At 48.7% G+C, this 15404-nt stretch overlaps 2 protein-coding genes across 4 annotated transcripts in view; one reads left to right on the top strand and one right to left on the bottom strand.

The window, feature by feature from the left end:
- RBBP4 (RB binding protein 4, chromatin remodeling factor) overlaps positions 1-15404 on the bottom strand; it is a 152179-nt gene that overhangs the window by 95356 nt on the left and 41419 nt on the right. For all 3 annotated transcript variants that reach the window (XM_029571472.1, XM_029571473.1, XM_029571474.1), the window contains exons 5-6: positions 9125-9240; positions 8856-9016 (exon numbers count right to left, since the gene is read on the bottom strand). In XM_029571472.1, the coding sequence (XP_029427332.1) occupies positions 8856-9016; positions 9125-9240 (277 nt within the window). The remainder of the gene's footprint in view (positions 1-8855; positions 9017-9124; positions 9241-15404) is intronic.
- LOC115073210 overlaps positions 1-15404 on the top strand; it is a 73873-nt gene that overhangs the window by 54557 nt on the left and 3912 nt on the right. The window lies entirely within an intron of this gene.

Here is a 15404-nt window from a genome sequence, read left to right as displayed (position 1 = left end):
TACCTCGAGCTTGTGGTCCTGCAGATCCCTCAGGACGGCTCCACCAGTCACTGGAATCGTGGTCCTCTTTGTGACTGCCATCACCGAGGAATCCACCTTTGGTACCGTGAGCAGATCTAAGGACTCCTCCGTGACAGGGTATAAATTTGTCCATGGCTCTGCCTACCCTGAGAAAGGCCTCCAGAGTCTCCCACTCCCTGGACAACAATTGGAGGAGCATCGGATGAAAAGGAAATGTCTTCGCTGAGGCTGAAGACCTGCCAGGACAGGGTCTCCTTTGCCGCTGGACAAGGTCCCAGAGGATCCTGCGGAGGCTTCTATGTCTAACTCAGCTAGGACATGTGAGATAAGCAGGTCCAATTCATCCATCTGAAAAAGACGCAAGACCCGAGGATCGTCACCTTCTAAATCCGGGTCCATCGCAGGGTCCCCAGGAGGAGGCAGATCAGGAATAGCCAGACGGGACACCACGCAAACCTGGGACACCCCTGGAGATGCCTCTGGCACTGCGGGAGAACACGGAACTGTTGGTGCTGTATCGCCCCGTGGGTACACGGGACCCTGAGATAGATCTGGGGAGCCATCCAGCCTGATCACCTTGGGTGGTGTAGGGGTGAAAACAGGGTCCTGACACTGTCCTTACCGAGCCAAAAGGAAAATTAGTTCTTACCTGTTAATTTTTGTTCCTGTAGTACCACGGATCAGTCCAGACAGTGGGTTGAGCCTCCTTTCCAGCAGGTGGAGACAGACTAAAACTTGCAGGATGCCCTATATCAGGACAGAGCCTATCCTCTACCCCTTCAGTATAACGTATGTCAAAGCATAAAACAACAAACCCAAGAATAGGATCAAGCAAGTAACTGTAAAGCTCAACGGAGCAAATATAGAATAATGTAGAAAACATGGTATACCTATACGCTCTTGCATCAACTTGGTATAAGAAAACGACCAAGGCTTCCGGTGTAATTGCTCAGTAATCTTGCACAAAGAAATATATGGAAATCTGCAGACCTGCAAGAAAACAAGCTTCGAGAGGACAGAAGACAGAAAGGGAAGGGCGTCTGGACTGATCTGTGGTACTACAGGAACGAAAATTAACAGGTAAGAACTAATTTTCCTTTCCTGTACGTACCCGGATCAGTCCAGACAGTGGGATGTACCAAAGCTTCCCTAAACTGGGTGGGACCGAGACAGTCCCGCTCGAAGCACTTGCCGCCCCAAGGAACCAAACACCGGAGCGTGTACATCCAGACGGTAGTGCCGAGCAAAGTGTGCAGAGACGACCAAGTGGCGGCCCTGCAAATCTCCTGCGGGGAGACAGATTGACTCTCCGCCCACGAAGTAGCCTGAGAACGCAGAGAATGGGCCTTCAGACCCTCAGGAAGCGGACGACCTTGACAAAGATACGCCGAGGAAATGGCTTCCTTCAACCACCGCACAATTGTGGTCTTAGAAGCCTGTTTACCGCGGTTGGGACCACTCCAAAGGACGAAGAGATGGTCCGATACCCGGAAGTCATTGGTGACCTGGAGACAGCGAAGGAAGACTCGTTTTACATCTAGCTGACGAAGGTCGCCACCCGCCGTACCCGCAATCTCCTCCGGAGAGAACGCTGGGAGTTCGACCGACTGGTTGACATGAAAAGCGGAGACAATCTTAGGCAAGAAGGAAGGAACCGTCCTGAGAGAAACCCCGGAATCCGAGAAACACAAGAAGGGCTCCCGACAGGACAGCGCCTGAAGCTCGGAAATACGGCGAGCAGAGGAAATAGAGACCAGAAAGACAGTCTTTAGAGTAAGATCCTTGAGCATAGCATGGCGAAGAGGCTCGAAAGGAGCCGCACAGAGAGCACGAAGGACTAGGTTGAGAATCCACGACGGACACGTGGCCCGAGAGGGGGGGCGGAGGTGTCTAACGCCCCTCAGGAAACAAATCACGTCAGGGTGAGCTGCTAAGGCATGACCGTCCACCCGACCCAGGAGAGAGCCGAGCGCAGAGACTTGAACGCGTAGAGAACTGAAGGAGAGGCCCTTAGAGAGACCCTTCTGAAGAAAAGAATGAAAGGAATTGAGGCGGAGCGCGCAGGGACACCCGCCTCCGTACACGCGGACTCAAAAACTTTCCAGATGCGCACATAGGCCAGAGAAGTCGACTGCTTCTGGGCTCGCAGCAGGGTGGAGATGACCTCCTCCCTATAACCTTTGCGCCTCAGGCGACGCCGTTCAAAAGCCAGGCCACAAGACAGAAGCGATCGGCCTGGTCAAAAAATACAGGCCCCTGCTGGAGGAGACGAGGGAGATGACCGAGGCGCAGGGGCCCGTCCACCGCTAGATTGATGAGATCCGCGAACCACGGCCTTCGTGGCCACTCGTGAGCGACGAGAATCACCGGTCCCCGGTGGAGCTCGATTCTCCTGAGAACTTTCCCCACCAGTGGTCACGGGGGAAACACGTACAGAAGGACGTCCGCTGGCCAAGGTAGAGCCAGAGCATCCACGCCCTCTGCGCCGTGCTCCCTCCAGTGGCTGAAGAACCGATTGGCCTTGGCATTGCGCAGAGTCGCCATGAGGTCGAGGTGAGGAGGACCCCACCTGTCCACTATCAGAGCCATGGCCATGTCCGAGAGCTCCCACTCTCCCAGATCGAACGACTGCTGGCTGAGGAAGTCGGCTTGAACATTGTCTTTTCCGGCGATGTGAGAAGACGCAAGGCACTGTAGGTGACGCTCCGCCCAAGCAAGGAGACGGCTGGCTTCTAAGGCTACCAGGGGACTGCGAGTGCCCCCTTGGCGATTGATGTAGGCCACTGTGGTGGAGTTGTCGGACAGGACTCGAGCTGCCTTGCCGCGGATCAGGGGAAGGAACTCCTGAAGCGCCAGGCGGACCGCCAAAGTTTCCAGTCGATTGATGTGCCAGCGCGACTGAGTCTGCGACCATGTTCCCTGGGTGGACTGAGAAAGGCAGACCGCACCCCAGCCCAACAGGCTGGCGTCCGTGGTCACTATCGTCCACTGTGGAGCTTGAAGAGGCATCCCTTGCAGAAGATGAGGAAGAGACAGCCACCACTGTAATTCGTCGGCAGTAGAATCCAAGAACGGAAGGACTACGTGAAACTGCTCCGACACTGGCTGCCAACGGGACAGCAAAGCTTTCTGTAACGGACGCATATGAGCAAAAGCCCAGGGGACAAGGTCGATGGTAGAAGCCATGGATCCCAGGACTTGGAGATAATCCCAGGCTGTCGGAGAGGGTAGGGCAATCAAAGTCTGGACCTGATCGATCAGCTTAAGGGCTCGCGCCCGAGGTAAGAAAACCTTGCTTACTCGGGTGTCGAAGTGGGCTCCCAGAAATTCCAACTCCTGGGAGGGCTGAAGCTTGCTCTTGGAAAAATTCACTATCCACCCGAGAGAGGCAAGGAGCTCCAAGACACGATCCACCGCCCGCCGGCAAGAGGTCTCCGACTTGGCCCTGATGAGCCAATCGTCCAGATAGGGATGGACGAGAATCCCCTCCAGGCGCAAGGCTGCCGCTACTACTACCATGACCTTCGTGAAGGTGCGAGGAGCGGTTGCGAGGCCGAAGAGGAGAGCTCGAAACTGGATGTCCTGGTTGAGAATGTGGAATCGGAGATACTTCTGATAGTTGCGGTGAATGGGAATATGAAAATAAGCTTCTGCAAGATCGAGGGAAGCAAGGAACTCTCCGGGGCAGACCGCCGCAATGACCGCCCGCAGGGTTTCCATGCGGAAGTGGGGGATCTTGAGAGCCCGATTGACCATCTAAAACGTTTCAATAGAATTTCACCAGTGCTTTTCAACCTCAATTGGTTACCTGTTTGCGATCGGATTTCTTTCAAAATAGGTTTAATTGTCTTCAAACTATGTAATTCCAACTCGTCACATTGGTTTAATGCTTTACTGAGAATATATAAACCAGTGAGATGCTTGAGATCTTCGCAGTTAAATAATCTTGAAGTTCCTTCTATTCGTCAAGCCCACCTGTTCAGTACCAGAGAGACTTTTTTTTCAATTGCGGCACCCTCTCAATGGAATTCAATCCCAATAGAATTGAGATCTATGGATGATGTTAAGAAATTTAAATCTTCCTACAAAGAATTTCTCCTTGCCCGTGCGTTTAAGTTGTAACGCAATGTTTTGAATTTCATTTCCTTCTGTGTTGATGAGTATTGTATTGAAGTGAATATGTTTGATTTCATATTTAAGTGTGATATTATTTTTTATTATTTTATATAATTTATAATGTTTGTTCGATCCAGTTTTTGTGAAATTTTTGTGTTTTTACTATTATGTATGTCAATTTTGTATATCGCTTAGGCCATTTGTGTTAAGCGATTAATAAATTTTTTAAATACAAAATACAAAAATCTTGAGGTCCAATATTGGGCGGAAGGACCTGTCCTTTTTGGGCATGGTGAAGTAAATAGAATACTGGCCGGCGCCAATTTCCCTTTCCAGGACTGGGACCACCGCTCCCAGATCCAGAAGCTTGGAGAGAGTCTAGACCACCGCGTCCCTCTTGGCCCGGCCGCAAGGCGAGAAAAGAAAGAGATCTGGAAGTTCCCTGACGAGGTCGAAAGCGTACCCGTCTCTGATAATGTCGAGGACCCACTGATCCGACGTGATCTTGACCCATTCCTCGAAGAACAGGGAGAGGCATCCGCCGAGGTAAGGAACCGAGGAATGGGTCGGCTGAACTTCATTGCGTGGCAGGTTTAGCGGCGGCATGCATGGGCTGGCCCTCGCAAAAGGGCCGTCTGCCACGAAAGGACTGCGACCAGGACTGCGCACGAGAAGACCCCCTCGCAGAACCGCCCCACCCCCGAGAAGCAAAGCGACGCTGGCCCCTGAAGCGAGAGCGAGAGGCCGTGAAGGATCGGGAAGACTTAAGGCGGTCCTCTGGGAGCTTATGGACCTTGTTGTCAGCCAAGGAGTCCATAAGCTTCTCAAGATCCTCGCCAAAGAGCTTCTTACCTTTGAAGGGCAGCATGCCCAGGTGAGTCTTCGAGGACTGATCAGCCGACCAGTGGCGTAGCCAAAGGAGCCTCCGGGCCGCCACTGCCGAAACCATCGCCTTCGCCTGGACACGGACCAGATCGTAGAGGGCGTCCGATACGTAAGCAGTGACTGCCTCCAGACGTTCGGCTTGTTCTGCCTCACCTGGCGGAAGCTCCCGGGCGCAGAGTAACTGTTGGACCCACTGGAGGCCCGCTCACATCATGAGACTGCTACAGCAAGACGCCCGGACCCCAAGGGCCAGAACGTCGAAGATGCGCTTCAGGTGAGCCTCCAGCTTACGATCTTGTGAATCCTTCAAGGCCGTGGAACCTTCCACCGGAATCGTGGTGTGCTTAGCCACTGCAGAAACATAAGAATCCACCGATGGATATCGCAACAGCTCCAAGCCCTCCTCCGGGAGAGGATAGAGCTTATCTATCGCACGCCCCACCCGAAGCGCACCCTCAGGAGCCTCCCATTCCCGCAGGATAAGGAGCTTAAGCATGGGGTGGAAGGGAAAGGCCGAGGCCGGAGCCCGGAGCCCTCCCAGAACCGGGTTCATATCCTTAGGGAGCGAGGCCATGAGATTATCCACGGAGGGACTCTCTAGACCCAGCTCCTGCAAAACAAAAGGGAGGAGGGGCTCTAATTCCTCCTTACGAAAAAGACGGAGGGCTCTAGGGTCATCCCCCTCTAGTGGGGGGCATCCGCCGAATCCGAGGAAGCAGCGGGGTCCGAGGACACGGGAGACACCGGGGGGTGGGGGGGGTACCCCCAGGACCACCTGCACCCGAACTGGTCCCTGGGGCTCTGCGGCCGGTCCAGTGGTCAACGGCGCTGAGCGAGGGATTTTTGGTGGGAGGGGGGCAAGGGGGGGGGCTTTCGTCCAGCTCATGCAGGCTAGCTAGATAAGATTTGTGCATGAGGAGGACGAAATCCGCTGAAAAAGGGACCCTGGATTTGGCGGGGGGGGGGCGAGGGAAGGTCAGGACCCCCTCCTGGGCACCCGCGCGGGCCAAATCAGGGGTTAAATCAAAAAAATCTGGCCCCCCAGCCCCAGGGAGCACTGAAATCGGCCCAGATGAAAAATCCAAGATGGCGGCCATTCCCGGGCTCTGCCGACCCGGGAAAGGCCTAGCCATGCCGGGAGGAGTGAAGCCCCGGCTAAATTTGCTTGTCCTGCCGAGGAGGGACCTTCCCCACCCAGTAGGCAAGCAGTGCAGAGGCCCTGCCGCGAAAAACGCGAAGAGGACAGCCCACAAGAAAGGCAGGCTGCCAGCCGGGACATAGCTAAGCCGCGGCTGAAGAAAAAAAAAACTGAAAAAAAAGCTTGACTGACAGCCTGCACAGAAGGAGAGAGCAGGCGGGAAACCTGCTGCCTTCTGCTTCTCTGGCTGCCAGTTCTAGCCCTACTCTGACCAGAAAAAAAATAAAAAAGCTGGTCAATTGCTGCAAATAAGTCAGAGGTAGGTGAGTATCTGCAACTTATTGAAAGTGTGAAACTTTTAAACTCCTTTTTTTTTTTTTTTTTTTTTTTACTGAGCGCAGCAGCGGGTTAAAAACCCTCTCGGCAGCCAGAGGGGGAACGAGGCCCAGAGAGCGTCAGTCCCCACACCTGGAAGCATCCACGGACTCAGGACTATGCAGGGAACCCCCTCCTGCAAAAGGGGCAAAGCCCCCCTGAGCCGGGCAAGAGCTGGGAGACGAACGTCTCCCACACAAAAATAGTAAAAGCACTAAAAGAAGGCAAAATTTCCTTCATAGATTTTTTTTCCTTTGTTTCTAAAAGAAGCGGGAATCAAAGAACTACTTGCTTGAGCCGAAAAAGAAAGAAGAAGAGGCTGACTAGCCTACAGCAGAGAACCGAAGGGGAGATGCTGCACCTGCTGGAGACAGACGAATACTGAAGGGGTAGAGGATAGACTTTGTCCTGATATAGGGCATCCTTCAAGTTTTAGTCTGTCTCCACCTGCTGGAAAGGAGGTTCAACCCACTGTCTGGACTGATCCGGGTACGTACAGGAATAAGCATTATGCATGAGGAGTATGAACTCCGCAGAAAAAGGCTCTGGGGGAGGGAGAGCAGGAGGGAGAGCAGGGGGGTCATCTGTTGGTGGTTCTGCATCTGGCAGGTGAGCCAGGATCAGAATCGGTGGTGAGGGAGCTCGGCCAAAGTCAGCATTAGCAATTGACTGCTCTAGAGCAGAATCCTTAGCTGACAGAATGGCCGCCGTTCCCGCATCGGCCGGGAACGGGGCTGACCCCTGCTGAGACAGACGCGCGTTTGCGCGAGAAGCAGACCAGCCCTGAGGTCTTGAGATGCCCTCCCCATCAGGGAGGCACCACGAGCAGAGGCCTTCCCGGGAGAGCCTCTAGCTGGGCACCCCACAAGCATGACATCGCAATGTATGCGGCATGGAGGCAAAACAGCTCAAAAAATGCCTCTGAAAGCTGCCAGCAGCGGGAAAACACAGAAACAAGAAAATTCATCGCTGCTACCTGTGAGAAACGACCTGCTCTCCCTTTAAAGTTTGGTTTTTTTTTTCAGTCAGAGGAATGGCGCATCTCTGCAACTGTTAGGCTGCCCCGAGGAAGAAACGGCATCTCAGGGCAGCAGGGGGTCTTGGGGGAGAGGTTGGACCACCAACATTCACCCCCAAGGCAGCTGAAATACTGGCTGTAAAGAAATAACTAAACACTTACCCCAACAACAGAATCAGATAAGAAGGAATGTAGAAGACAGATCTGTCACTGAAAACAAAGTTCTGCCTGCAAGTCTCCAGAGAAGCTGAACACTGAGGTTGTTTTTTTTTAAACTTTATAACTATGATCCATCCAAGGAAAGAATTAGAGAAAAACAAAGAATAAAGAAATTCTGTAAACTATCCTCTCAATGAACTGGGGAACCGAAGGTGCAACTGCCATCTGCTGGAGTCAGAGAAATACTGAAGGTTTACAGAGGGCGCGCACCAGTCAGGAGGGACCGCCCTCTCGGTTTTTGCTCTGACTCCATCTGCTGGAAGGGGGGGGTGGGGGGGGGGGGGGGAACAACCCACGGTCTGGACTGATCCTGGTACATACAGGGAATTAATATTTCACATTCCTTATAAATACAGAGTAAAAAAGCCTATCCTAGAGAAGCCAGTGTAGAGAACCGAACTAGAACACTCCCTGAGCACATTGGGGTACATTTTAAAAGATAGTGCGAGCGCGAACAAAAGTACGCTGGATTTTATAAAATACGCGCGTAGCCGCGCGTATCTTATAAAATCTGGGCTCGGCGCATGCAGGGGGTGCACATTTGTGCAACTTGCGCGCGCCGAGCCCTGTGCACGCTGCCCGTTCCCTCCAAGGCCGCTCCTAAATCGGAGCGGCATCGGAGGGAACTTTCCTTCCACCCCCCGCACCTTCCCCTCCCTAACCCACCCTCCCGGCCCTATTTAGCCCCTCCCCTACCTTTATCAGAAAAGTTACTACTGCTTCCGGGCAGTAGTAACTTACACGCGCTGTGTCGGGGCACTCGGCCACGCCCCCGGACCGCCCACATGCCCCCGATCCAAAACCGCACCCCCTGGCCACGCCCCCGACTGCCCCTTTTTGCAAAGCCCCGGGACTTGCGCGCGCCGCCAAGCCTATGCAAAATAGGCTCGGCGCGCGCAGGGGGGTTTTAAAAGGGTTATGCGCATAACCCTTTTAAAATCCGGCCCTTTGTTTGTTCTGGTTCAATGCCTATTTTCTGCCTCATTCAAATGAAGGATTATGTTAGCACCAGAATAAATAATGTGCTCAGTCCAGTCTAATACTCCTTTTGTTTTTCATAAAGTAAGATTTACTGCTACTTACATCATGAGCTTCTGATCATCAGCCACAGATCCAAAGAGGGACTCATGGAGCAGGTGCCAGGAAACATCTTCCACCACTGCTGTGTGCCCTGTAAATATGGTCTTTGCATCTACCACCTTCCCTTCCTTTGGGACAGTACTGATGTCCCACAGACATATGGTCTAAAATAATGAAAGGAAACCACAAAGGTGTCATTAGATGAAGAAATTCCTCATTGAGTCAGAGAAAGACTTGCCTCTGCCATGGAGAAGAACTTTGAAAGCTCTTACATGATCATCTGAGGCACTGAGCAAGTGCCCGCTAAGGTTCGGGTTCCAGGAAAGCCCATAGCCCTCCTTCTGGTGTCCACGGAGACGCAGGTCTGGATTACACTCGCCAGAGGGATCTGAAGAAGTAATATTAAGCGTTTTGGTCAATTCAAGCTCAGCATTTTAGAATTTCAAAATTACATTAAGAAAGCTACAAAGTCTGGTCTGGCTGTTATTTTTTTTTACCCCACAAAAATAGGCACAGTGTGACCAAGTAGAAGGTGATCATTCATACCACACTCAAGTAAATAAGAAATCTCAACAATCACTACACATTGGTCAAAATCTTGGGTGTCAGCAAGCCGAGAGTACATGTAAGAACTCCTTAAATAGGAGGTTACCCGGACTTCTCAATCATCCAACAGAGGTGCCGACATATAGCAAAAAATGCTCGTCAATTTTTAAAGTGAATTTTTCATTGCAAATAACACCTATAAGGCAAAAACATGAAAAAAACCACAATAGCATAAGAGAACCAAACTATGATGTCAGTAGGCGTTTCGGATCTCCTATATCAGGGGGGACTTATCTTAAATGAAGTTCCATCTAGTCAATTGCTCCAACTGGATCAGTTGATCTCCTTGATGTAAAACTTAGGTATCCCGAACTGGCCATTTCCTGAATTGAACCTTCATTTAAGGCTGTTCAAGGCCACTGTGGAGTTGAAGGGGGGCTGCAATGTTATTGGGTTGGATAGATATCTCTTATCTCTGGTGGCTGCAGGTGTTATGGAGTTTATATTGGTTAGGTAAGTTTGGAGGAGGGTGGATTAATTATAATTAAAATAAATAAATAAATAAAAAGGTGGATACTTATGGATCAGAGTCTTCATGATAGGGGCACAGTATAAAGGATTGCTAGCCTGTATGGCTAACTCAAAAGCTAATTTATCCCTCTCAGTATCAGAGGTATCAAGTACCCAGAGAAAAAGCGGAGAATATTTAATTTTCTCAGAAATCAGGACATACACGGCAATTCCAAGAGGCATAGCTAAAAAATGACATAGAGCGTAACAAGTTAAAACGTGAAAGAGCGGTTCAGCTCTTCTGTGCATCCTACAATTCTAAATGTAGAGGAATCTCTGTTCTTATTCATAAGGCGTTTCCACTTAAAATGGACAAGATACTAACTGATCAGGAGTGGCATTATATAGCTATGGGAGGTGGTCCAAATGAGGGTCAGAGGGAGTATTATAAAGTGCTGGCTGGAATACAAAGGGCTTTTGTTCTATCCCTTACATTAAGGGAGGAGACTGGGAATATCTTCCTGGTTCCCAGCAAGTTCAGATCATCACAGATGCGACACACTCTGGGACAGGCAAAGAGGCTCAAAGATCTGATGCAGAGACTTGAGGCTCGTGGATATACGGCAGATCCAGCACCCTTTCAGCAGGGATTATATTTATTTATTTAGAGTCTTTTATATACCGACAACCGTTTGCACATCGTATCGGTTTACATATAACTTGAAACTATGACAGCGTAGCTATCACTTAGGCATAGCCTTTACAGGGAACAAAACTTTATGATAATATTTAAGACAAATTAACTAGGTACAGAATAACTAGGTACAGGGTTTTAAAGTTGTAAACAGAATCCCTAGGTACACTATTTAAAGTATAGGTTAATTAAATTACAATGATTTGTCACTTTTCTTAAAAATAAGTTTATTTTTATGGAACCTGCCCACCTAGAGGTATTTCTTGTAGACAAGGGAGGGTGAGTACATATTGACAGTCCCAGTTGGGGTTAGTTAACTGGTAAAAAAAAAAGTTTATTCCTCCATTACACAAGGTTGTGATTCTTTGTTATTTTTTCTTCTGATTAAAGCTCCCCTTATAATGTGGACTTTAAAATTTGGAATTACAAGTAATAATTTTCTTTGCTTTTTCTAGAAATTTTCTGTCTATGTAATCCATAACTTTTCTTTGTTTCTTTCATTGTAAAGATGTATAAGAAATCAATAAATTATAAATTTAAAAAAATTACAATGATTTAAGGAGGAAAATTAAGCGGGAAAATAAGAGTGTTTAGAGAGGAGGCTTGGTTATAAAGTTAACAAGAGGCTGAGGGAAGGGGACATTAAGATACTAAATAAGAAGGGAGATATTTACACAAAATTCAAAAGTATACAGTAAGTACACAAAATTTAGGAGTATCAAATCATGTAGGACAAGTTTCAGAAATTATTCACAATTATTCAGTAATTATACTACAAAAAATTCAGCAGTTATTCACAAAGGTGGGTGGTATTTGAAGGAAAGGCCTGTAGGAACAGCCAAGTTTTTAGGGTTTTTTTAAATTTAGGTGTGGAGGTTTCAGTACGTAAGTCTGGAGGCATGGAATTCCATAGGGTGGGGTCAGCCAGACAAAAAGGCTCTGTTCGTTGTGGAGATGATTGAAGGAGTGCAGAGCATTCCTTGAAGGGTGGAACGAGTTGGTCTTATGGAGGTGCGCGGAAGGAGTGGAGGGTTGATCCAGTGGGAGTTTTCATTTGTAATACTTTTATGAATGAGGGATAAGGTTTTGTATAGGATTCGCAATTGTATTGGTAGCCAATGTAGCTCAATAAGAGTTGGTGTAATATGGTCTCTCTTTTTAGAATTTGTAAGGATAAGTGCTGAGGCATTCTGTAGGAGTTGTAAAGGTTTGGTATAGGTAGCAGGGCGGCCAAGAAGAAGAGCGTTACAGTAGCCTGTTTTGGAAAAAATAATAGACTGTAGCACTGTGCGAAAGTCAGTGAAGTATAGCAGAGGTCTGAGTTTTTTAATTGTTTGCAACTTGAAGTAGCAGTCACTAAGGATAGATTTAATAAAGGGTTTAAAGGTGAGCTGGTTGTCAATCAGTTCACCCAGGCTTCAAGTGTGGGAGGGGAAGGTAGAGGATGAGTAGGAAGGGGGAATAGAGGGTGAAGAACATTTAGTGGAGATGATGAGGAGTTCAGTTTTTTGAGGGTTGAGAGTAAGATGCATGTCGGTGAGAAGTTGGTTGATAGAGGTGAGGCATGATTCCCAGTTTTATACTGCTCAAATTCTTATAGCTGCATAGATTTTTTCTTATGTACTGCAGAGCTGGTTCATTTAGCAGGTCCACTGAATATATGGCAGGCTGAGGTCAGCACAGGAGCCTAAAGGGGTGATGTCAGCCAACCTGTACCCAAGCTGCCCTAAAAGGGGTGGGGCCTGGAGAGTCCGGCGCAGAGCACGTTACTGCCGAAGGAATCCACCTTCGGATCCTGGACATCCAACCGGTAATGTTTAGCAAACGTGTGCAGTTGATCTCCTTGATGTAAAACTTAGGTATCCCGAACTGGCCATTTCCTGAATTGAACCTTCATTTAAGGCTGTTCATTTAAGGCTATTCAAGGCCACTGTGGAGTTGAAGGGGGGCTGCAATGTTGTTGGGTTGCATAGATATCTCTTATCTCTGGTGGCTGCAGGTGTTATGGAGTTTATATTGGTTAGGTAAGTTTGGAGGAGGGTGGATTAAGGTTTGCTTAGTGCCACAGTTGTCTTTGGAAGCTTATATAGCAACGGGGTTGCAACTTCCCTCACTACCGCTACCTTTGTTGCCAACCCTGCAGGCTAGGAAAGTGGAATACATCAGTCTTATTATCTCAAGGATGATCAAGGGTCACAAACAGGAGTCTGGGGATACCAGTGGGATCACCTTTTCCAATATCCTCTATAAAACATAACCCAGCGGTCAGCCAGTTCGCTTATGATAAACAGTGTTTTCCGTAGATAACAGGATGAATTAGCGATTATATATAGATGATGTCATCCAGAGGCACTGAGAATTTGTCTCTCCAAGCTAGTAGAGCTTTGAGTTAGCCATACAGGCTAGCAATCCTTTATACTGTGCCCCTATCATGAAGACTCTGATCCATAAGTATCCACCTTTTTATTTAACCAAGTGAAGACACCATCTAATCTGACCACTCAGAAATGTGCCTTCAGATTTCATAGATTCATGCTCCCTCTCTCCTCGGGCCTCTATAATGTATGAAACTGTACCCAAGTGGCCGCCCGGCAAATCTTCTGGGGTGAAACACATTGGCTTTCCGCCCATGACACTGCTTGTGACCTAAGAGAATGCGCCTTAAGGCCCTCTGGTACTGGGCGCCCATGACATATGTAAGCAGAAGCAATAGCGTCTTTCAACCATCGTGCAATAGTAGCTTTAGAAGCTTTAGACCCTTTCTTATTGCCGCTCCACAACATCACAATGACTTCAACTAGGAGAGCCAACAAACTCCGCGCTCTCATCCACTATCCTCTCTGTACATGCAGTTCTTCCACAAAAGGGTGGTTCTCCATACTCATCTGAAGTTTCTGCTAAAGGTCACCTTTGTTTTTCCATATCAATCAATCCATTGTATTGCCTTCCTTCTTTCCTTGGCCTTATGTGCATGAAGGCAAAAAAGCCCTACATACTTTGGACTACAAAAGGCCTTAGCACTTACAAGAAATATACTCAGCCACGTTGTAAAACCTCCCAATGAAGATGATCCGACAATCCAAACAGATTGGTAACCTCTAGATATTATTGATTTTGTCTTTGCTGATTATACAATTTTCTACCAATTTTTTATCATATTTAGCAAACTAAGTTTTGCTTTTATAAGATTGTATGTTGTGTGTTCTATGATGTAATATTAATACCACTCAACCCATCTCTCACAGCGATTCAAGAGTTACTGCACTACCACATTCTGGTCCTCTCTGATACTACTTGCTCAAAGCCAAGCCATACATCAAGCCCCAATAGAGGTGGAGGAAGTAAGTGAAACAGAATCAAAGAATTCGTACATTGATCAGAGCAGATGGTGGGATGCCCTCTTCTGCATCCAAGAGAGGTTGTGAATAGTAATTGCCTTGCTCCATGGCAGATAAGAAAGGCTTCAACTTTTGAATGCAGTCATGAATATACTGCACCATGTAGTACTGGTGGATGGTAATGTGTACAGATAGCATTGTGCTTTCAAAAATATTCTTGCCAAAATTATCTAGAAGCAATTCAGGAGCTATCAAGAGTTACTGCACTACCACATTCTGGTCCCCTCTGATACTATTTGCTCAAAGCCAAGCAATATATCAAGCCTTAATAGAGGTGGAGGAAGTAAGTGAAACTTAGTGTGTTGTGTCCGTCGGTACCCGACGCCCTCTCTCCGCCCTCCATACCTCTTTGGCGCTTCCCTCTTCATCCGTGGGAAGATTGGCTGCCGCGGCGTCTTCTTGCCGAGGTCCTCTGGCATCCCCGGATTGGCTCCACGCTGCAAACCGCCATGTTCCTGAGAAGCCTAGGGGCGCGCGCACAGCGCGGCCCCAACAGAAATACCGGCAATGGCACGAACCTCGGGGGTGTCCCCCGAAGATGATGTCACCCGCGACGGATATTTATGGTCTCAGTATTTGCTAACACATCGAGTTAGCAAGGACAAGGATAAGGATTCGTTCTATCTGAGCTACTCTGCCTCCTCAGACTTACCAGGGGTACCCGCTCCTCGGGGGCCTCGCTCTCTTCTTGTTTTTCAGGTCAGTCTGGAACCGGTACTCGCTCCTCGAGGGCCCATGTTCCCAGACTTGTTGCTGAATTCCCTTCTGCCTGGAAGTCTTTACTGCCAAACTATTTCAGTGAGTTACCATCACTCTCTCAGAGCTTTCCCCGAAACAGGTACTCGCTCCTCGAGGGCCTATACCTTCCAGCACCTGGGCTTCTGTGAGACAGTGTGTGAGTGTTACCATCTGGTTCGGTACATGAACTTTGCATACCCTGCCTACTCACTATATTTCAGTTTTTCTCCAGCTCAGCCTCCAGGGATTGCTGTTCCAGATTCTGAGGGACTACAGCCAGCCGGGCATTCCAGCTCACTACTGCCACCTCTGGTGATTCGGTATACTGTTTAATAAAAGAGCTAGAGTGTGTCTGCCTCCATACTCTAAGCCTGACCGGTGGTTCCTCTCAGGATCTTCCCTCAAGGGCATGGTCATCTGCCACTGGTCCAAGGATCCACCTACAAATACCTATAGACTGCTGTCTCCCAAGCAGTCTGTCCACACCAAAGATAACAGATTGCTAACTCCCAGCTCTAACACAGAGTTTTTCTAACACTGTGAACTGTAAGAGCCACTGGTTCAGCCGGAATGCCCAATATTTGAGGAAGTCCAAGATGCTCAAAGCAGGGATCTTTGTCTTTTCGACATGGATACCCAGTGCTGTATAGGGATGTGCATTTGTTA

This window comes from Rhinatrema bivittatum, chromosome 11 (genome assembly GCF_901001135.1).
Source record: "Rhinatrema bivittatum chromosome 11, aRhiBiv1.1, whole genome shotgun sequence".
NCBI lineage: Eukaryota > Metazoa > Chordata > Amphibia > Gymnophiona > Rhinatrematidae > Rhinatrema > Rhinatrema bivittatum.
This window is presented reverse-complemented; position numbering and strand designations above follow the sequence as displayed.